This window comes from Conger conger, chromosome 4 (assembly GCF_963514075.1).
Source record: "Conger conger chromosome 4, fConCon1.1, whole genome shotgun sequence".
NCBI classification, from domain to species: Eukaryota; Metazoa; Chordata; class Actinopteri; order Anguilliformes; family Congridae; genus Conger; species Conger conger.
In genome coordinates this window covers 63,961,264-63,983,058 of record NC_083763.1, presented here as the reverse complement: position 1 = coordinate 63,983,058, position 21,795 = coordinate 63,961,264, and the positions used below count along the sequence as shown (strand labels likewise).

Sequence of the window (21,795 nt, the reverse complement as noted above, 5' to 3'; positions counted from 1 at the left end):
ACAGAGTTGTATTTTTTATAAGGTTGAACTTGTTCCGTAAATTCCCAATGGAATTTGCATCACATGTTACCTATTCCGACGTTCATTGGTCTAAGAAACTGTACAGGTCCACCCACCACACACCACGGCTGGAGTGTCTGGTCTTAGGACTTCAGAGACCACCATTCTGTATGATTGTCGATGTAGAGGGAAACGTTTGTTTTGTAAGTAATGGCTCTTTTATTACATATATACATTTTTTTTTTGGCATCGCACTACATAACTTTGTTCAAATCAAACACATTGCCATATTAATTCGTACTCGTTAGTTGGAAATATTGACATTATTTTAGTTTGTGAGTTAGCTAACTGATCTTCACCCGGCTACATTAGCCTATTGGCTACCCTTAATTAGCAAACTATGGAGCACAAGAGAGGGATCGTGGTTAAAAATGTAGTCAAGCAAACGATAGGTATAGCTACAATAGAAAAAAATCGACAAGATTAGCCATCTCATGTTAACTTATCTTAGACATCGCTGTCAACTCCGTTAGCCCTAGAAAGCTTAAGTTTAATTGGCTAGCTAACGATAGTTAGCCTAGATAATGTTAGCCAGTTAACGCTGAAATGCCCGGCCTTTGACGAAGACGCATTGTTTCCATGATAACCTACATTGCGCGAACTCCGTTAACGTTAGCTAACAGTTAACTTGTGGTAGTGCAAGGTAACCTTTGAAAGCGAAACTGACAGACAGCAAGCCGGACAACATGGCTGTTTGAATGTGGTCACTTTGGTTAACTATTATAAAGTACTTCAGGTAGCTAACTAGCTACTTCACCTTGATGTAATACCCTGGTTTGCAGTGTCATCTATTGATGACTAGCTACACCGCTATTACCCTGGCTAGTTTTGTTGTTTTTCTATTCACTCTTTTAACGTTAATCGTTGTTATGTTTCAAGTAGATGCTAGTTTCAAGTAAATATAATCTAGAACGTTAAGTCAGCTCGCTAATAACATACCAGAGAGACATTTGGTGACGAGTTAACGAACTTGGATTGTAGCAAACTTATATGCGAGGTGGCTAGCTGGTCTTACTGTTTAACTTTGTTCGTTTTTTACTTCGCCATTTAATGTTGCCAGTGCTATGCGCATATAACTTAGACATTTGTTCTGAAAGTATCAGACTGACACTTTGTTCTAAAAGTAACATTTTAGCTGTTGTATTCCTAAGGACATTGCTAATCATTAGCTAGCTACACATTGCTACAAATGTAGCGAAAACATCGTCAGTAGAAAGGGAGGGGGCCAAACTAATTGTCTAGCTAAAGTTGGTTAACTGCTACCTTGATTCTGTCTGTGCCCTGGACACTAGTATTGTCATCTGTGTAATTCAGTAAGCACATTTCATGGATCATACGCTTTGCTGCTAGGAGCGTACCTCACTGTCACCAGAACCATATCTTTGATAAAACTAAATTTTTTTGAAAAGATGAATTTTGATGAAATAATTTTTTATACTGATTTGAATGTGCTCTGTGGTCTTGGATTTCTGTAAGCAGTCATTGTCCTGACCACTGTTTCTTTACTGTTTCCAGAGCTCCACTACCTAGACAGCCAGGCCCTGGTTCACAATGCTATTAACTGTCACTGTTGTGTGCTGAAGATGTATCGGTTTGGCTCCTGTTCTACTTATCCATTGGGCTGACAAAGATAAGATGAGCAGGGAACATGCAGGAATCGAAATGGACCTTGTAAGTAATACGATACATATATATTCTATTGTTATTTTGGTTAAACACAGACACTTCTATGCGCAAATCATTGGGTTTGTAAATGTCTGCAAACATTCAGGATACAGTATCCACCACCTTGAAATGTCAATATATCCAAAGATAAAATGTATTTATTGTACTACTCAATTCTAACTTAACTTAAATTCAATATTGTATTTTGTTGTCCTTCAGGCTTTTGGATCAGTCAAGCCTTATGGGTCCTCTCGGAGTATAGTGAGAAGAATTGCTACAAGCCTTCCTCTTAAACCTTGCGCTCGTGTTCACTTTCAGGTATGACAAGTGTACTTGCTCTGCCGTGTGTTAAATTAATTCAGAAAAGCGTTAACTAACGTTAGCAGAGTGCGCACAATGTAGGCTATTATGGAAACAATGTGTTTTACATGTATTCCAATATCTGGACTTTTAATGCATTATTTAAATGACAAATTTGTGTAGAAATGACATGCTATTAAAGACACTGATTTATCTGCCTTGTTATTGACTTCTCTACCTTTCCTCAATTTACGGACCAGCTACATTTACACTGGTATTGTGAATTATTTTCTTATGCTGAGAAAATGGCTGCATTCTAACTGCGTGTGCGTGCATGCGTGTTTTCCATGGAGGCCCATGGATAAATGTTTTGCTTTTTGTTTTTGAATGTTGTACCATATGCAAGTTATCAATCTGCTTTGCTTTTTGTTGCCCAGTGCCGCATCTCTTCTGTTTCTTACTGTCTATGCATGTGAGTTCAGTGTTTACGGCAGTCAGCCAGGCACACAGCCAGAACCTGTCTGGATTGCCGTGCTTTTATCCTTCTGCTAGCTTTGTTTGTGTTGTCCATTTAGTCATGTGCTAAAGCTTCAGTCTGAATCACTGTTTGCCAACATTGAATGCCTGATTGCACATCGGATTCACCACACTCTTGCATGCTTACCATAAATAAAACAAACCGTTTAACCATAGAGGATCATGACACTGGCTGTATGCACTAATTAATATGGGGACGCACCTTGGCTTCAGCTTGGCTTTTTGTCTTTGACATGGCCTATTTTACTTCAAGGTGGGGTGCTGTTTTTTTTTTATGTGCATTTATAAAAAGGTCAGAACTTATTTTCGGACATCTTTTATAACTTTTTTAAATTTAATAGTCAATCGATTGGAAGCTTAAAGCCCCAAACAAACATTCATGTTTGCATAAGTGCCAAAAGAAAAGAAATGGCAGAATGGCCTTGTGTTTACAATGTTCCAGAAGGTCAAAGGAATCTCCATTCCTTTGACTGCACCCCACCTTTACCATTCCTTTCTGTTGTGACAGTCAGCAGTACATGTCTGTCTCTGTCTCTCTTTCCCTCAGTGCTTTCTCTGAGGAATGCAGCTTACCTGCACTAGGTCAGTTTCCTCTCTTACCTGTTTCAGATTGCAGTGTGCTGACATTGCTCTGGCAGCCTCTCTCTTCTTGCCTAACAAATAACTTGGTGTTTTAAGAGGACTCTTAAAATGTGTTTATATGGCACATATTGTGTCTTTTATTTGTGAAATAAAACAATTCGATGTAAGAATCTTAGCTTAAATTTCATTTCCCAACAGTGAGTTAAACTCTTGTGGCTTAGTAAAACTGCAGTATTGCCAGAATATTATTAATTGTTAATCCTGAAATAATTGACATCAGCTACTGGAGTCAACTGTATGGATTTCCATCTCTACCATTACAACACTGTGAAGCTGCATCCTTGATGGTATTAGTATGGAGTGTAGACATGTGAGCTTAAAGTTTGTCTTGCGTATTTTTGTGTGTGTGGGAACCTGTTGTCAGAATCATGTTGCTTCATTTTTTAAATTTTCAGTTCAAGTTATTTGTCCCATATGAAGTTTAGCGCCAGCAGCGCAGTAAAAATCGTATTTGCGCTGCCTCTCGATGGTAAAACTTTATGGACTGCAGAATCCACATGTTTTTAAATTCACACAGTATTGACCGGCAGTGTAAATACAAATTAGGTGCGCTGAGTGCCCGGATGATGTTTCAAAGGTCTCCTCTCCCAAATGTTAACCTACCTAAGGCGAAGCAAAATTTCGAGGGGTTTAATTCACATAGGGAAACGCATGTACAGCCATCCTAATATACCATTTTGAAGAATAACCCTTTACTTTGCATCCATGGTGCATTTACTTCGCATTTTGGTCTTGTCATGTCATTTGGTGTGGTATGTGCATCACATAATGCATTGTGTAAAATGTGTCCTGTGGACATGACTAACAAAGTGCGTGCCTGTTCCCCTTTAAATCTGCGCTTTAGCTTCACCCTTATACGGAAGCTGACGGCCGTCTCCACAGCTCAGCCGAGCAGAATGGGTCTGTCCCCTCGCTCGCAGATGTGGCCTGGATCGAGAGAGGAGCATTCGACACCCCGGCCACACTCCGGTGAGACGAACAGCATATTGGTCCTGTAGGATGGGAGCGGTTGTGCAGCTTGTCATACTCACGCTGTTGTTTTGTGTGTGAACAGGTCCGGGGCGGGGGCGGGGGCGGAGCCTGGGTTTATTTTCCGCTCACACCAGCGCCCGTCGTTCAGGCCTCTGAAGAGACAGCGGTCTCTGCCCTCCCTACACCAGGAGGCGCTAGAACGGCCTTTGCCCTCCTTCCACCAGGGGGCGCTAGAGCCCCAGGGTCCTGCAGGTGGCAACCAGGAGGCCATTCAGAAGATCAGCGCCCTGGAGAATGAGCTGGCAAAGCTCAGGGCTCAGATAGCACAGATCGTGCTGCGCCAGGAGCAGAACGCCCAGCCTGCTGGTAAGATGTTCTGTCTCTAACTGTCATTTGACTTCATTTTAATGCAGAGGATAGTAGGATAGACTGTAGACTGAAGTTGAACCCAAACTAAATATGTCATAACGTGGTCAAAATTTTACTTTCAACAACCGGCGGTTCTCCTTTAGCATGTGCTGCTCTTTTTCTCATTACTCAAAGGTAATAAAGCATGGGTTCTGTTTAAATTATTGCATTTTGATGAACGTAAGATATGGATAGTGAAGAAGGGTAAATATATTTGAAATTGCAATGATCCATTTCCACCTTTAGATGGAGTGGTTTTTACATGTAATAATTTCTGGTTTCCTGTTGGTGAGTGAAGTATACTTCTATATTTATGGGCGGTTCAGCAAAGTAATGTTAGCAATAGCAGCTGTACTGTAACTTCACTGGGATTTTACTCATCAGTTTTATGCTTTTGAGAAATGCATAGTTGAGTGGTGGACGGACAGTGTTTCACTGTGTGGTTTTTGTCTCCCGTCTGTGTGTCCAGCAGGACCCGCTGCTGCGCCAGCTCCACCCGGGGGGGCTCCACCCCCACCCCCTCCACCTCCGCCTCCTCCTCCTCCTCTTCCTCCGCCAGCACCCCCTGGCCTTCATCGGAGCATGTCGGCCATCGACCTGATCAGAGAGCGGCGTGGGAAGAGGGCCCCGGGGGAGACGGTGCTGGACCCGGGGCCAAAGCAGCCGGAGGTCCCCAACATGCTGGACGTGCTGAAGGACATGAGCAAGGTCAAGCTGCGCTCCGTCAGGTGTGTACCTGTCCCTCACACGCCACCTGGGATCTCAGCAGCCTGTGTCAGCAAGCGACAAATCTGACCTCTGCAACAGTATTCCACAAAGGGCAAATATTCTTATGGAATAAATGTGTGTAACCACCACTAAGGCGCTAATGCTAAAACGATGTTACACATTTGGGCGTCTAAGCGCCAGTGCTTTTATCAAGAATGACTACATGCTCACAGATTTTGGCTACTATGGGCCAGTTTGATGGACACAGATTAAGCTTAGCCCTTGACTAAATTGAGACATCGTTCAAAATTGAATTTAGTCTGGGACAAGGCTGAAACTGACCCCATGTTATTTTTTAAAAATTATCAATAGTAGTAGTATTGCTGATTAATGCATAAGAAGTAATGATCATGAAGTGAGCTGGAGTGTGTTTTGTGTTCCAGTCGGCCGGAGGAAGGCTCTGCCAAACGGAAGCCCAGTGAGCCTGTGGATGCAGCCTCTCTCATCGCTGAAGCTTTAAAACGCAAGTTTGCTCACCGGTACCGGAGCGAGAGCTGCAGTGAGACCTGGAGCGACAGTCACGTCAGCCACCCTGCCCCGCACCCAGACTCTCCCCCAGAGACCCCAATGGTGAGTCCACTACCCCACCCTGCTCCTAACACCAAGACCCCAATGTTGAGTCCACTCACCACAGCCCTGCAGAAGTAAATCCACAGGTTTCAGTTACAGTGTCTGCTAAACCAGCCCGATGTTCTCCACCCTGTTCTTTTTCAGTTTGGACAGCACATGTTGAAGGCCACGGGGAGGAAGAAGCTCTTTTAGAGCAGGGAATCGGTGGTCTGGGCCTGTCCGATTGGAGCGGAGGTCACTGCACCGCCTTTACGGAGGGAATTTGTGACCAGTCAGATGGATAAGTGACCGAGGCGACCACCACGTTCTGCGGGTTGGGGTTTGTCTCTCTTTGGGATGTTGAGAGGGCTTGTGGATTTTATTCGTGTCCATATACATGAGCCACCGCTTAGGTTTTAACTTATTTTGTCTAAAACTCTTAATCAGTGCTAATTTCATAGTTCAATTGAAATTGTATTAATGTTGAAGGTCACAAGGAGTCTTCTTGAGCACCGTGCGCCATGAGATGCCTGCCTCAGAGATGCCTCCCTGTGCTGTTTAAGTCATTCCAAGGCAGGCCCTGCTCTGAAAGAAGCATGTCGGTTTTTATATTACAGAATGTGGATCTTTGTACAGAAATGGAAAGCACAAGTTTGTCATCTTAAAGTCCGTTTGACTTTTAAACACTACAGGAAGTGGGAGAAAAGGGGGCGGGGTGGATTCCAAAGCAGAGATGTATATATATAGACTATATATAATGAGAAGGTTCAGTGCGGAAGGCGGTCACACCTCTTTGCCGGACGGGTGTTGTGTGTGTCACTCTGACACTGAAGGGACACTACTTCTGGAGGGACACTACTGTCATCATTTCATCCCCACTGCTGCTCGCTCATGAGGGATGAGGGTTCAGAGCACTTTCAGTTGGTCTGTTCCATCTTGTGGAATGTTGTATTGCATTACATAGTTGTGAAAATGTCATTTTATTCGGATGGTTTCTATTTATATTTGAAGTTAGGAAGTACGTTAGTAGGATAACTACTAAAAAAATTGCCAAGTAATTTATATCATTTGTGTTTCATGTTAATAAATGAAAATGAAGCATTTTTGTTCACTAAATATATCCACACATATTAACTGTGTAGGACTGTTTTGATCTGCTTCCTTTTCTTAGTGTTGAATTAAGTTGCCTAGATTCCACTAAATCAGTACAATAATAAGAAATGTTGCAATGTCTATGTATGGTGCAAGGCCAGGGAATTGAAGCACTACTTGATACTCATTTAATCTCCTGGGCTGAATTCATAATTCAACTTGACAATGTGTCCAGTAAATGATTGGTATGTATTCTCTGACAAAAAAATATTCAAATTGTTACATTTGTGTTCCAGTCCATGCATTGTCTTCAAATGCAGCCGTATTATTTACCGTACATCAGTGTTGTAAAGCCAAAGACACCTTGTTGCATAAATATTCTTCAGCGCTTCTTCAGGGCAGTCATCTAGTTGAGTAATATAATGGATACAATTTTTTATTTTGGTTTTTATCAAAAGTAACACTAGACCGCCACCAGCCATAATTATTTAAGCAACACTTTGCCTGTCCTTTCACTGATAATTTAGTCTTGCACAATACTGTTTCAAGGGAAAGGCTTTTAGAAAGAAAGGCATGTCTGTTTTATACAACCTCCAAATCATAGTCATCCTTGGACCTGTCTAGACTGTTTGTGTCCCTGCTGTAACTTACGAAATGTTTCAATACAAAGCACTGTGCTCAAGCTAAATGTTTGATGTCAGCTGAACAAAAAAGTGAATCATTAATTCATCTTCAAGCAGCCTGTATTCAATTATTAAAAGGCTCTTGTGTATTCATTGACCTTTAAAAAAGTGTTACGTGTGAAATTGTATATCACCTGTACATTGTATTAAATGTTAAGTGGCATGTCAGTACTTGAGTTTGTAAGTGCAGTGTAAACTCAAATTTTTATTTTCAAACGATTACTTCTTTGAGACAAGGGAATATGACCTGAAAGGAACACATTTTATTTGTATTGTGATTACACACCACTGTAATCTATGCAACAAAATTGCTCGCCTGAGCCATCTAAGGAATGAATGCTGGTAAAACTGGATTTAAATAAATACAATGATGAAAGCACGTTTGAGGTCATAAATCATGGTTGTACCTTTAAGAATGTGAAGCTTGACTACGGTTTGAGACTGGACTAGAATTCCACGGTTCTTGCAACCACCTCCCATTAGAACAAACCTGCGATGCCGGAAACACAAGGGACAGAAACGTAGCCAGGAGTAAATTCCCCATTTACCACTCCAAAGGACTCATTCTTGATCGAAAAATTAGCATCCACAGCTACATCTAATGCTTTATTTAAATGTATTGCACCGTGGTTCCCCTGAATGCAGAATTAACACCTCTTGTATGTGTGGGAATATGACCAGGCCTCAGGGTCAAACTAGTTCATTGCAACAGTCCTACTCTTTGGTCGGTAATGCTGAAATATGCAAGTGCGAGACAACGTACATTCATAAATATGAAATAAGGAAGTTTGTCAACTTGTTTTATTAATCAAAATGTAACTGCAACAGGCATGTATCAAAAGGTCAAATACGGCAAAGCCTTTACAAAATGGCTTGACACTGACGTCTTCTCCCCAAAATGGCTGTTACAACAAATTGTAAACAGGTTTTATCAACAGTCTTACAGCAATTACAAGAGAGAATACAAATTAGCTAAAATAAGAAAAGCACCTGGCATCGTTAAAAATAAAATAAAAACAAACCAGGAACACAACTATACAGGATCAAAACGATACCCAAAAAAACATGGAATGTGATGTAAAAAAAAAAAAAAAAAAAATCACTCAATTTAAATGTAAAAAAAAAAAAAAAATTATAATTCCACACCAAAGGCAAAACAGTTGTACAGTGCATTTAGAGAACAAGACACGATGCACTTGAAAGTAAGAGCTGGTTTGGTCACTTAGCTTTGTGCATAGTTAAGGCATCAGTATCAGTCTTCCAGGTTGCATGTTCACACAGCTGTGACAGTCTGGGGGCTTCAGTGAGTTACTTCCTTTAACTTGGCAAGGAGACCGGGCCAGCCCGCCAGCAAACGGCGAAGTGTCCCGCCTCCTCGCAACTTCATCCAGAAAAGTCGACAAAAACCCTGAGAGGTCTATTTTTTATTTTATAAATGTTCATTTTCTTTTAAATTCACGTTTGCGGCATTCTCGAAGAAAGAGTGGTTTGTTCAAGTGTTGAAAGGCAGCGATGTCTGCATGCTTCGCCATCACTGAAAGAGCGATGATTTAAAAGTTCGTAATCTAGAGGAAAACGCGTACCTCCCCAGTCATCTCAGAACTGAAACCTGGTCCGTGTGTGTTTGTGTGTGTGTGTATGTGTGTGTGTCCAAATCGCATCGTTTCACAGTGCAAGAGAAAAACAAAAAAACATAATGAAGCACATGAGGCTTTTATGGCATCTGGTGCGCTGGATTGAGCTGCAGTCGAAGTTTGTTCTGTAGTTCATCAAAAGGAAATAAAGTTCCCATGTTAAGTGGTTCTTTAAATATGTGCTTTTAAAGGCAAATTACAGAACCGGCTTGATTCTTTTAATACACACAACAAAAGACACCTGTAAACAGTCTTCAGAGAGGCAGCAAAACAATTGGGCTCTTCAGAGTTTTCTCCTTTTTTTTTTTTCTTAACGAGGAAGTTTTGTTGCAAATGCATCATGATCGTCATCATCACAGGCTTTTTATGCAGCCTTAAATAAAACAATCTGAATACTCAAGGTTTTCCAAATCCATTTCAAAGCAATTAAAACTAAATGGTTTTCAATGGCACTTTTACCTCGAACCAGGCATCCTCCTGTACGGTGTTCCCTTTAAGTCTCCTTTAAAAGGGTGGGGTGGTCAATTAGTAACGCCAGAAAAGTACAAGGAGGGGGTAAATAAAATACAAATTAAAAATACAGCAGAAGCCAAATGAGGTATCTATGTATTGCTCTACGTCAAGAAAAAAAGGGGGGTTAAATTAAATAAATTAAATAAAATCAGTGGTTTTATCGAAATGGGAGTCAACGCGATTAAAACGTGAAGCTGTTACGCTGAGTGTGGAAGTAGCCGTGGAGCCCGAAGCAGATCCCGCTGGCCCCCCCTCGCCCTGCCGCGGGGCCGTCAGGACTCCCCGCTTCCCTGAGGTAAAACTTTGGAGTGCGCGTCCTCCGCAGGCGCGGGCGTGTCCGTTCCCTCGGCGACGCCGGCCTGCGCCTGCAGCAGCCCGGTCCAGCCCGCCTTGTTCAGGCCCAGGTGCCCCAGCATGGTCTGTGACAGGCGCGTGTCCGAGAAACGCGCCCATTCGGCGAAAAGTGGCTCCACTACATACGTCATGAAGCCTGCGGGGAGGAGAGAGACCTCAATGAGCGCGACTCTGAAGAACGTATTACTAGAGCAACAAATCCGAGTGTTAAATAAAGCACTGCAGGGGGCTGCTACATCAGCTTAATTTAGGCGAATCACATGATCTGATAATGGTTGTTTGTAACAGGTTTCTTGCAAACATAAATATAGCAACTACAGCAGCTTTGATGCATCAGAAAAGCCTGCTTAACATAGTTATTGAATATTACAGTTTACTCCCTTTATACTACATTCTAAAAGCCTCAGAGGGAAAGGTGGTGTGACTTACCAATCTGAATTTTGCCGACAGAATTAGTTTGGCTGTCACATAGTGGACTGACTTCAAGTTTGTGTTTCTTTTCAATGTCTCCTGTTTGAATAAAAAATAAAAAAATAAATTGAGTAACCCATCTTACTGCACTTGTTTCTATTTTTTGTATTATTCTTTATGTTGTCTGTATGCACCCACTAACCACAGCAAATTCCTTGAAAACTACTTGGCGAATAAAGTGATTCTGATTCTGATTCTTGTACCCTCATTCTAAAAGTCATATTTGGAGTAGTGCATGTGAAACCTTTGGAAGTGACCACACTGCAGGGCAAACTCCTGATTTCCATGGCTTTGGGGCCTGTCACTGGAGGCTAGTGAAGGAGGGGTGGAAGACCCTGTGTAATGTTACTGCACCTTGGTGGAAGAATTCTTCCGTCACCTTCTCACTCCACTGCTTGCTCAGCTCCCATGGTCTGCAGGGGTTACAGATGTCTGCACACTTCAGCGCCATCTGCAGGCAGGCAGGCAGGGGAGGGAGAACATGGGCATGAGGTGAAGCAATGGGGTCTTACTGGTTGTAGTAGTTGGCGGTTGTAGCTACTAATGTTGAATGTAGTTGTAATTAAATTGAATTAAACTACTCATTTAACTTAATGTAGTTAAGCTACTTCCCAAAACAGCTGGTGAAGTGTGTTACTTGCATAGCAACTGTATTTATTTTTTACATCAGATTAAAACAATTAAGGATTAAATTCAGAGGGCTCATTCACCTGGAGGAGAAAGTGACGGTGGCCAGCGTTCGCCAAGCAGAGGTCCTCTCTGTCCAAGTGTTCCCTGAACTTCGACAGGTACTCATTCTGTCTGCTGATGTCAGTGGCCAGAATCAGGGAGCCCAGCTGCCTCTCCATGTCCAACCTGAGGAAACAGGAGCAGAGATAGCGCCACCGTCAGCCGCAACGTTTAGCACCTGTGCACACAAACCAAAACAGAATTGACCGGACACACACCCATCCTCACGCACGTGTCATGATGCAACTTGTTTTTGCAGGCCTTCTTGTCTAACTGGAGAGGGATACTGACCCGTCCTGCGTGGGAAGGTGAGAGAACAATCCCGACTCTCGCAGCAGGCCCACCGCTGACCTCCAGTGGTGATTCTCCAGAACTGAGGTATTCTAGAAAACGGCCAAACTGGCTGTCATGGTTCAATCCTCAGGTGAGCACAGGCAACTAAAACCTATTTTATATACATGCACACTGTTATTTTAATTATTATGAAACTTTATATAGCTTAAGCAAGGTAAATTAGGTTTTCAGCTTGGTCCGTCTTCCATGTTGTGCTTGTCCCTATGCTGGAAACTCAAGTTACAAAAGGTTGTTCTGTAAAATTACAGCAGATAATCTTCTTGATAAGGCCAGGGGTGAGCTGGTCTGGTGTAAACTGTGTTTGTGACTTGCAGCTAGGTTTTAAAGTTACCGCATCACAAAAGATGGCTGGCTGAACTCCCGTTGTTCCCCTAGAGTAAGAGCGGTGCTTGCATATCTGTAAAATTCAAAATCAGCCAACAGACCGTAAGCAGTGCTCACCTGGTACAATGCAGCTAGGTAATGGTTGGTTTTGATGAGGAAAGGCTGACTGACACCTGGGTGGTCCAGGTCGTGGGTTGCGGCTGCCAGGAGCCCCAGGAGTATGTCGCAGGAGGTCAGGGACTTCGCCAGCTTCAGAAAGCACAGCGCGATCAGAACTTGCTCACAGGCACACGTCAGGAGCGGTTTATGTACGTGCACACTTGTTAACACTCGGACGTATGCGGCGCTAGAGATGGCAATCATGAAGCTTCACACTTGTGCAGGCTGGATGGCGCCGCTTCTAAACGCATGCGCTTACAGACAGCAGGTTATCACTCCCGCAGTTATGCGCTCTCACCTTAGGCTCCCGTAAGTAACAGTGCATGGCCTGGGTGACATCAGCAGCATGGACGGCGTTGTGGTAAGGGTTCTGCCTGTGATAATCTTCCTGAACCATCACTAACCACACAAACACAAGGGCACACATGAGACCGGAATTACAAAAGTACAAACCAGGCTTTGGCTGTATATCATTTCATACTGTTCATGTAGATCAGAGTTTAGATTAGAAGATATGACGTATGCATGAATAATTCTAAAAATAAAAAAACATTTCTGTGTGAGACACGTTGGATAAATATAAACAGTGTAGCAATTTGCGTATAGTAAGTACACAAACTGCATCAACAATATGGAAGCACATCTTTAATTTAGGAGGGGAAGGAAGTTACCTAAAAATCTACGAAGCTTTACCATATCTAATTGGAAGAGCTCAATTAATCCATACAGTTTGAACAAATGAAATGTCAAGTTGACAAGACTGTTTCCTGGACAGGGGAAGAAAGGGGGAGAGAGAGAGAGAAATTAAAACACAACGCACAACATCTAGGACATTACCATACTGTAATCAGCTTTGTTTACGATCCAGGACAATTATAATACTTCAACTGGATGCTATGGTGTAACTGATGTTGCGAAGCTTTACTAAGAAGCTGCCCTAAGATGTGAATGTTTACACTAACAGTGTTATGTATCGCTGTCATTTTGATTAAACATTTTTAAGCGCTCTGGGAAAAACAACTGCAGCGCAGTGGAAACATCTGTTAATTCTCACAGGTTGTATATAACCAATGTCACCCTTGGTGCTATACGTACATTAGACAAAGAAAAATAAAGTATATATTCAATGGTAAATGAACACATCTACATCTGCATTATACCCAATATCTGATAACTTTAATCACTCATAACGAGATGAAAATGTCTCGTTCAGCCTGGAGTTACTCATTGCACAAGCCATAACAGCCAGCAGAGGGCAATGTTGACAATAAGTATTTATGAATGTCATTTCAAGTAGACATGTCATACAGAATGAAATTTGCTTGGACACTAAAGCAACAAGCTAGTATGTTTAAAAGTAATAAATGTGGCAAAGTTTACAGCATTCTGAAAATGATTAGGGACTAAATGTTCCCACCATAAAAAATGTTAATCCAATAACTTTCCAAATGTTTGAGGTCACATTAAAGGTTACAAAATTATGTCAATATTGTTCCCACTGAAAAAAGAGTGCTTGATAACCTACACCACTGGCAAGGACAATGCATTTTAAAATAGGGCCAGACCATACAAGCTGTAACTGGTTCTGTGTGTGTAGCCTCTGCTCACAAAAATAGTTTTCTTCACCTTACAGGACTGATAATCATCTAAAATCCAAGTTTTAATTAACGCTTACGACTTCAAAGTGAATTCATTAAACAATAATAGAACCTAGCTTACTCTTTTTTTTTTTTTTTTTACTTACCATTTGTTAATCTATCAAAGAGAAATATGTCAAAAGTCCAGCTCCCAACCTTCTCCAACATACACTGTAGGGGAAAGAAGGGCCGCAAATGAGCCAAAAATGCGAAGAGCATTCAGTGTTAGAGACAAAAGCCCGAGAGAGCCTGGCAGCATGTTTCAACACGAGCAGAAGCCTGCGCCTCCTCCCCATGCCGTGGGATCGGAGCGGACGTGTGGAAGTGAGACGGGTGGGAGCGGACCTTGGCCTGGCCCGTGTAGTCGTGGTCCAGGATGTGGAGGGGGCTCTGGGGGGTGACTCCGCGGCCCAGGCGGGAGGAGCGCAGGTACCTCTGGAAGCTGAGCAGCCGGCGGATCCTCCGGGCAGAGACGGGCCCAGCAGAGTCAGGCTGCGCTGCGGGGGGACAGGCCCAGGAACACGTCACACCTACGCGCTCCGCTTAGCCTAGCGCCACGGAGGAGTCCGATTACAGCGCGCAAGTGTATCCATTCCTCATTTCAACAAACCCAACATGGATTTTAGCTTGATAGTTTAACTACGGCAAGGATGCATTTTGTGTTTTGCTCCCAATACAGATAAGCTGAATTACAAATGTGTTAATTCTACACATGCATATGGTGGTTTCAGAAATTGATTGATTCATTGCCAAAAAGCACACTCAGTTTATGCTCCTTTTCACTCCAAATACAACTTTAATCAGTACCATTCAGTTCAGCCGTGAAGGGTTTATAGTTTAAATTAACTATAATGAACAATATTCACTGTCCAAAATATGCCGTGTAAACCTACAATCAGAGGTCTCATGTTTTTATTTCGTAAAATAAATGAGCATAAAGACCATCTGTTAAAACTCAATTTGAATTCTGATAGACAGGTCCACTCCACACTTTGTTGAATCATTACACAAAAACATATTCCAAAACACTGCTTGGACTAGATATAGACAATAACAAATCAAGAGTGGATGGATGCACTGCTACCTCCCCGTTTAGTGAACAGTGCGCACACGGCACAGAGGATATCAGGCTTCTCTGACCTCCTCTGCTCCCAGAGGGCACTCCGTGACTCAGCCTGCTGGCACGGTCGCACCAGCTGACATCCTGCTTTCAGAGTGGCCACTCAGCAGGTCAGGCTGGGAAAGCCACGGTCAACCCAGCGCAGACTTTCACCAGCCAGGGAGAGCAGGCGCTGTGGTAGCCGGCCCTTTGTCCGCACTGGGATTGTGCGAACGCGCCAAATCGAGTGCCACTTGGCATCCTTCCGGGCAACGCGATATAATCCCAGCCTGATATAAACTACGGCAGGGACCATGGACAAGGCCACGGACATGCCCTCAGCCACAGTGAGGACATCGACGTGCAGGGGCTGCCCCTCAAACAGCACTTCCAGGCTGGGCCATTAGACGCAGCAGTACCCCGCATTTAAGATTAACGCTCTCCAAACCTGACAATTTAAAACTGGTGCCATAACCTGCCTCACACCCAGTCAAGGACAAATAGTACATAAATTAATGTTACACTAGATAACCTAGTAATATGCATGCGAAACTCTGGAATCCAAGAGGTGGTTATTAATTTAGGAATCCTTGCGTTTACGAAGCCAAATGCGCTGTAGCATGTCAGCGCTTTGTAACTGGACTGTATGTAAAGATGAAAAAACGATGTTTAACCCATGCAGAGATGCACCATGCAGGCTACAGAAAGCGTCGGTGATGGGGCTGAGACTCATTTGCGTTAATGGAAGAAACACCGCGCGGACGGGTCGCCGTTTGCCTCCTCTGTACTTACAGTGCAAAATTCGGAAATCGATGGGCAGGTAGGGATGAGAGCCTCTTCGTTCCGGTTCAAAGCCAACCCGACTTCTCACTCTCACATCTCCTAGAAGGCATCAAGAAAAATGTCCTCAAAAGATCAGCAACAAAGGGCACTCATTTAGGACAGCATCTGCCTTGGCAATGAAGGAGGACACACAAAGCTGGGCTAAGAACAGATGCGCATGCAACGGTCGGGCCAAGAATCACAATTAGTATTCAGGTTGACACCGGCAAGGATCAGCAAACTAAAGGAAAGCTTGTGCTTTGCATACAGACAAAAACAAGCACGAAAATGACAGGGAATGACAGACTCCGTGATGCTGGTGAATGCAGCAACTAGTCACACTTGTTAATAGTCATTCAGTAATCTTCTCAAAAGGCTATACAAAAATAATGGCCGCTTCCAGCATGTCAGTTACTGATGGCTGTGTGTGCATTAGAAGTTAGAAACTTTCCCACTAGCATATTACTTACTTGAAAACAGCTGTTTGAATATTACACAAGCTCCTATCAAAATACCAAAACTGTGAATTACAATTAAATACGACAATACAATATATATGATCAAATTATTTTTTTCACATGACAACATCGTACACTGCGAAGCACTTGGACAGTGGGTAAAATCTACTGGGCAGGAATGTAAGAGGGGGTGCCATACATCTGTGATTGCATGCAATGCAAGTGACAAACAATCAACACAAAACCTAGAGTTAGTACCACATGCAGAAAAATAAAGGGTGTGACTGTTATGAAGTGAGGAACAGTCTGAGCACAATTGTACCTTTTTTTACATCAACATTACGCTTTCCATCGGCAGCTATAATTTTCAATGATTCAGTTCACAATGACAGTAAGGCACAAGTCCAACAATACTTTGCTTGCACTATAAAGGAAGTAAAATCCAAACACAGTGGTTTTATATCTACTGACCTTTTAAAAATCTATTCATTCCAGAAATGCATTACTTATTTTGCCAAACAGAAATAATACATTCATGAATTAGAAATCTATCCATAGCCACTGAATTTTTAAATGAGAAATCACAGATCGAAATTCTGGCCTGGTCTTATGATCTAATTTTTTGAAAGTAGTGGTTACTGATTTTATGCACTAAAAACACAAATATGTCAGTTGAGTAATGGTTTACACTCAAACACAAAACACACACGTACATATAAATTTGATTTAAATATTGACAGGTGGGGTCACAATTTAGGAGAAAATGTTGTTTCTGGTTTTTACAAAAAGGTTCCAGAATTTTGGAAGAAATGCCTTCTCCTTCAATTATTCACATTCTGCCATCCTTATTTTTAAAATATATATATATATATATTTTGAATTATGAACCTACTTTTGCCCAGTATGGATTACAGACATACACTGGCCGCTGGTACATAAATGGTGGTGGCTCTCATGCCTGTCTGTGTGGTGTATAAGTGTAATGACCCCTAACCTCTTGTGTGCAGTGCAAACATGTTCTGCTCCAACTGGGAGGCTGGTTCATGTTGCCAACCGAGATTTATCCTAAGGGCTTCATTACTGACATTCTTCATTTAGTCACTAATTATTCCCTTTGCTTTCTGGCACTTCAAGCAAGCAATTAGTATCTGTGAAAGCAAATATTGCAAGTGGAGTCTTTGGGGGGACCTATACAGTCTTAGGTGAACAACTAATATGTGGAAAGCATTCCAGGACCTCTGAAGATAAAAAGAAAAACAAAAAGGAGCATTTAATTCAAATGTCCCAAATAACAGGCTTCTTAGTCAGCATAATGCAGGGATGAGTGGAGCCCTGTTCCAGGGTCAGAAGGCCTCTGATCAAACACCAAGCCAGATTCTCTTTCACTTCTCTTTTCATTCCACACACGGAGTCATGTCACAGATATTCTCATCCATGCTTCAACTGAAACTATTCGGTCTTAAGTTTCAATGCACGTCCAAGTCTGCCATCTTGAAGTTCCATCTGAAGGACAACAGTGTTGTCGCTCTGTGGTGGAATGATTGGCAGAGATGCAGTGTACTTACCTAGCATACGAATGTAGAGAGCCGTTTGATCGGAGCTGTCATATGAGATCGCCCCCCGTCTCTGAGGACAAGGAAAAGAACAGAACGTTTTCACAACACTAAATAGAACTAGCTGATTTAACACAAGACCTATTACAAAATCTGATCACAAGCAAATTCTAAATTGCAACTGGCAGTTGAGATATGCAATCTCAAAAGTATCAGATAAGAAAGCCGTTCACAATGGTCCCGTGTTCCTGTTCCCGTATACCACATGTACATCAGCAACAGGATAATCCTTAAAAGTCCATCTGAAAATCCAAATCATGGAGCTAATTATGCCTTGTTTCTCCAGATCACCCCTTTCCATGCAACCGATAAGTTACAGCAAAGCAGCTTGCCGATTACACAAGAACCGAGGGCAGAACTATAGAATACTCACAACGCTTACAAAACCTGCAACAAATTAAACACTGACCGAACATTCCCTTAAACCAGGATTAATATAGGCTGCAGTGCCATGAACAATCATTACCTCAGTTTCCACTTTTCAGTTTTTAATATCGATCATTTAAAATGGCCTAAACAAACATGCAGCAACACAATAGAAACCATAATCATTTTTTTATTGAAACAGGAATTATTATTCAAGAGACAGTCAGAATATGCCATGTGCTTGTGAATGCACGTGTGTGTGCGCACGTGCATGTGTGTGCATGTCTCTTTTCAAATAGACTAATAAATGTGGTCCATTACCCCATTGGCAGAGGACCGTGCCATTATTGGGCTTTCCCAGGGGAGAAGTGCACACATCTGCCCGTTTCTTCTGCAGTTCGTGGCGGCTGACAGGGGAGGAGAGGACATGAAGAGACCCAGAGAGCCGTCCTGTGAGGCTCACTCGGGCACTGCAGACTGCAGGTAAAGGGCCTTTACTTCCACAGCTCAGCCCTGCCCACACTGACCCCTCCAGCGCTGGTCAGGCTCTTCCTGGATGGCATGTTCAGAGTATGACGTCATTGGCTGAACCAATTTGCATACTTTTGCATATTTTAATCCATTACCACCCTATCCTCCACTTCCGTTTAAGCACTCTCAAATGGAAACCAAAACTGTACAACAAAGCTTCAACGTGTGCAGTAAACTTTGGGGCAAGCATCCAGTTTCAAAACAGTCAAGTATACTTCGATTACTTTTCCAAGTAAGAGAGAAAAAAATAATTTAAAAAATAAATTAAAAAACATTATGCAAGTACAACTAATAATGCAAGAAATTACAATATTTCCACCAGAAGAACTGCCACAATTGATAGATTGGCAACTAATTGATACACAGAAAACAGTATAGTAAAGTAGTCATGTTCTTTGCAAAATCATGAAATTCTGAAACCATGAAAACTATAAAGTTAACTACTGAAAGTATAAAGTATTCAGACCCCTTCACTTTTTGGACTTTGATGGGCAAACATTGCGGTTTTATCCACAATCTACACACTCAACCCAGAATGACAAAGTGAAAATGTTTAGTAAACTGAAATCTCTAAATTATTTCTCTGTATTTCAGAGACCAAACCAACCCACATCCAGGCTAAAAAATAACCACAAAAACTAGCGGTTTCATGCTTTTATATGATTCAACAGTAAATTCTTTCCAGACCAGTGTCTAGTTTACAAAGCAAGCAAGGAAGTTTGTACAAAGTGAAAAATACAGGCCCCATCCACATTGATGGTGCTGTCTGCAGTTTGATTAATGCCTGACACACCATTTCTGTTGCTTCCAAAAAGGAAAATAAGGTATGCTGGTGATATAAAAATCATATTTAAAATGATGATACAACAACGACTAGTCTAGCAACAAGGAACTGATGGCCAAAAGGCAAAAGGTAAAAAAGTAAAATAAAATAAAGGGAAAAATTATAACAAAATACAAGCAAAATTTAACACCAATCTTCTGCTTACTGTACATTCACGAGACACAGTGCCAGAAAAAAAGCGTGCAAGTGAAATGTTTTGTTCCTAAAAGGCTGCTCTGTGTACTGAGAGCACGGTGTGGAATAACTGCCTGGTGCCTGGGCTGCAGCTCTGCTTCAGGGCAGTCAATAGCAGGAGAAAAGAGCTCATCAGAGCTCCAGAACAAGGCGTGTCAGTCCAGCTCCATGGGAGTCCACATGTTCTCACAGATAACCCCGAATGCCATCTTCAAGCGTCTTCCCCTGCCGCAAGCCAAAAGGTAATATTTCACCGAATAGCTACAACTCAATGGAACTATGGCGTGCTATTCAAGCACCAACAACCACTCTGTTTACAGACATTTTTTTGGTTTGGTTTGTGAGTAATTCGGTTCCTAACGGGGGGGACGGTGCTGCGTGTCGAGCGGGGCCGTGCCGGGACCTTGCCGGGGGCCCCGTGCGGGCGTATGGGCTTGGCGGAAACAGCGGGCCTGCGCTGGCATCTCCCGCCAGCGAGCGAGCGAGCGAGCGCACAGCCGTGAGGCCGCCAGGCTGCCAGCCTGCGTCACGACCGGCTCGTCTCCCCGCGCCCCCACACAGACGGCACGTCTCCGAGGCTGGGACAGGCATATGCTGCCTCTTCTGATACTGCGCTGAAACATGTGGCACTCAAAGCACCTTTAAACGGAGGCCAGAACACACAACCCAGGACAGGGGACCAGCCGTACGCACTTCTATTAACCAGTTAGCCAGATTATGACGTTTCTCATCATCGAAACATGTGGCAGGGAGCGTCAAAACACAGGTTGATCAATCTGGCCTCTCTACTGTAATCTGGCCATATAATCACCCCATATCTTTTAATCTGCTTAACCCTGCTTCTCTGCTACGGCTTATGAAATGTGAGCTTTCTGGTTTAAATAAAAAAAATAAAAAATAAAAAAAGCTTTGGGTTGGGTGCAATGTCTAGCCCACTTCATATTTACCATTTGACAGGTTCATTTAAAGGTTAGGGAAATTGTCGCATAGCAGCACTATCATGTAAAAGCTGAAATACTTTTTGTATGATTTGTATGTTTTGTAAAAAAGTTACAACCATGAACGAGGATGGCACGTTATTGTGGGTAGATAAAGTTAATGCTGGTTTTTTTTACTCCAAGTAGTGCAGACTGACCCAGCTTCCCGGTTCCAAAGGAAAGGATACAGAGCGGGGTCTGTACAAAAGGCTGCCCACAGGGACTTCTCTGATTAGCGGAGGATAAGGTTTCAGCATACGCATCACAACAACTGGAGCAGAACGGGCTAGCCAGATACCCACACCAACCATTCCTGACTGAACAGCGTTTCCCTCCTGGCCTCTGCCAATTCCCTCTGTCTCACACATCATTTGGGCAGGGACCGGGAGGATTAGCCAACAGGTTCATCCAGAAAAGAGCCTTAATTCCAGGCTGATAAATTCCCCCACCCCCGCCCTAATCGCCATAACCACAGAAGAAAAACATCACAGCAGCACCAAAACACACTAACGAAGGAGGAGGAAAAGACACATTACAGCTTGAAGAGAGACATTTTAACCAATTTCCCTTGGAGACACACCCAGGGCATCTCCAAATTGGACAAACTCATACTCTGTAAGGCATCTAGAGAACGGGATTAATCTTGGAATTTCTCTTTTGATTGTATTTTTTTTGGACCATTTTTTATTTTTTTATTTTTTTTGAAGAGAAGATGAGCCATTGCTTTCTGCGTGTTAAATCACACTGAGCATTAAAAACGCTTAAAGTTTATTTTCTGCCAATTTGTTTCAGTGTATGACAATAAGTATCATACGGCGTAGTCTACTACATTCAAAAGCACATATTTAATAAATGCAAGACTTCATTAATGGGGTATGTCCAACTACAGCAAATAATCTCAGTAATGCATAAATAGAATACCGAGAATTCATAAATCACTCAAACTGCGAAACACAAATTTTGCTTTATAAATGAATTATATTGATTCCTCACACTTAATGCACAGCAACACAGAAATGTAATCATGCCAACAGGTACTGTAATAGTATAATACTAGTAG

The 21,795-nt window shown here is 42.5% G+C and overlaps 2 protein-coding genes across 15 annotated transcripts in view; one reads left to right on the top strand and one right to left on the bottom strand.

Annotated features, from left to right (window-relative positions):
- Positions 1-111: 111 nt before the first annotated feature.
- mtfr1 (mitochondrial fission regulator 1) lies at positions 112-8,052 on the top strand. 2 transcript variants are annotated; one of them, XM_061237268.1, is made up of 8 exons: positions 112-203; positions 1,576-1,731; positions 1,945-2,043; positions 4,049-4,173; positions 4,259-4,542; positions 5,057-5,312; positions 5,736-5,922; positions 6,067-8,052. In XM_061237268.1, exons 2-8 carry the CDS (start codon positions 1,696-1,698, stop codon positions 6,112-6,114), a joined length of 1,035 nt encoding a protein of 344 aa, XP_061093252.1. In that variant the 5' UTR covers positions 112-203; positions 1,576-1,695; the 3' UTR covers positions 6,115-8,052. The 2 variants fall into 2 exon arrangements, with proteins under 2 accessions (XP_061093252.1, XP_061093251.1); XM_061237267.1 differs by having other exon boundaries at positions 5,054-5,312.
- A 410-nt stretch (positions 8,053-8,462) lies between these two features.
- Positions 8,463-21,795, bottom strand: part of pde7a (phosphodiesterase 7A) — a 31,964-nt gene continuing 18,631 nt past the window's right edge. For 2 of the 13 annotated variants that reach the window (XM_061237256.1, XM_061237253.1), the window contains exons 2-16: positions 19,833-19,983; positions 18,531-18,761; positions 17,796-17,856; positions 16,243-16,275; positions 15,743-15,832; positions 14,197-14,348; positions 13,959-14,022; positions 12,886-12,981; positions 12,513-12,613; positions 12,173-12,304; positions 11,669-11,760; positions 11,359-11,503; positions 11,003-11,099; positions 10,607-10,687; positions 8,463-10,313 (exon numbers count right to left, since the gene is read on the bottom strand). In XM_061237256.1, coding sequence (XP_061093240.1) covers positions 10,096-10,313; positions 10,607-10,687; positions 11,003-11,099; positions 11,359-11,503; positions 11,669-11,760; positions 12,173-12,304; positions 12,513-12,613; positions 12,886-12,981; positions 13,959-14,022; positions 14,197-14,348; positions 15,743-15,832; positions 16,243-16,275; positions 17,796-17,856; positions 18,531-18,638 — 1,470 coding nt within the window. In that variant the 5' untranslated portion in view covers positions 18,639-18,761; positions 19,833-19,983 and the 3' untranslated portion in view covers positions 8,463-10,095. Of the gene's footprint in view, positions 10,314-10,606; positions 10,688-11,002; positions 11,100-11,358; positions 11,504-11,668; positions 11,761-12,172; positions 12,305-12,512; positions 12,614-12,885; positions 12,982-13,958; positions 14,023-14,196; positions 14,349-15,742; positions 15,833-16,242; positions 16,276-17,795; positions 17,857-18,530; positions 18,762-19,832; positions 19,984-21,037; positions 21,192-21,795 lie in introns of all 13 variants that reach the window. The other 11 variants (XM_061237252.1, XM_061237263.1, XM_061237259.1 and 8 more) reach the window with 8 other exon arrangements.

Bases quoted from the DNA above. Each gene is read 5' to 3' on its own strand.
- mtfr1 (XM_061237267.1), top strand. From the start codon at position 1,696: ATGAGCAGGGAACATGCAGGAATCGAAATGGACCTT. The intron at 4,174-4,258 runs GTGAGACGAACA...GTGTGTGAACAG, and splicing joins GACACCCCGGCCACACTCCG to GTCCGGGGCGGGGGCGGGGG. The intron at 5,313-5,735 runs GTGTGTACCTGT...TTTGTGTTCCAG, and splicing joins GTCAAGCTGCGCTCCGTCAG to TCGGCCGGAGGAAGGCTCTG.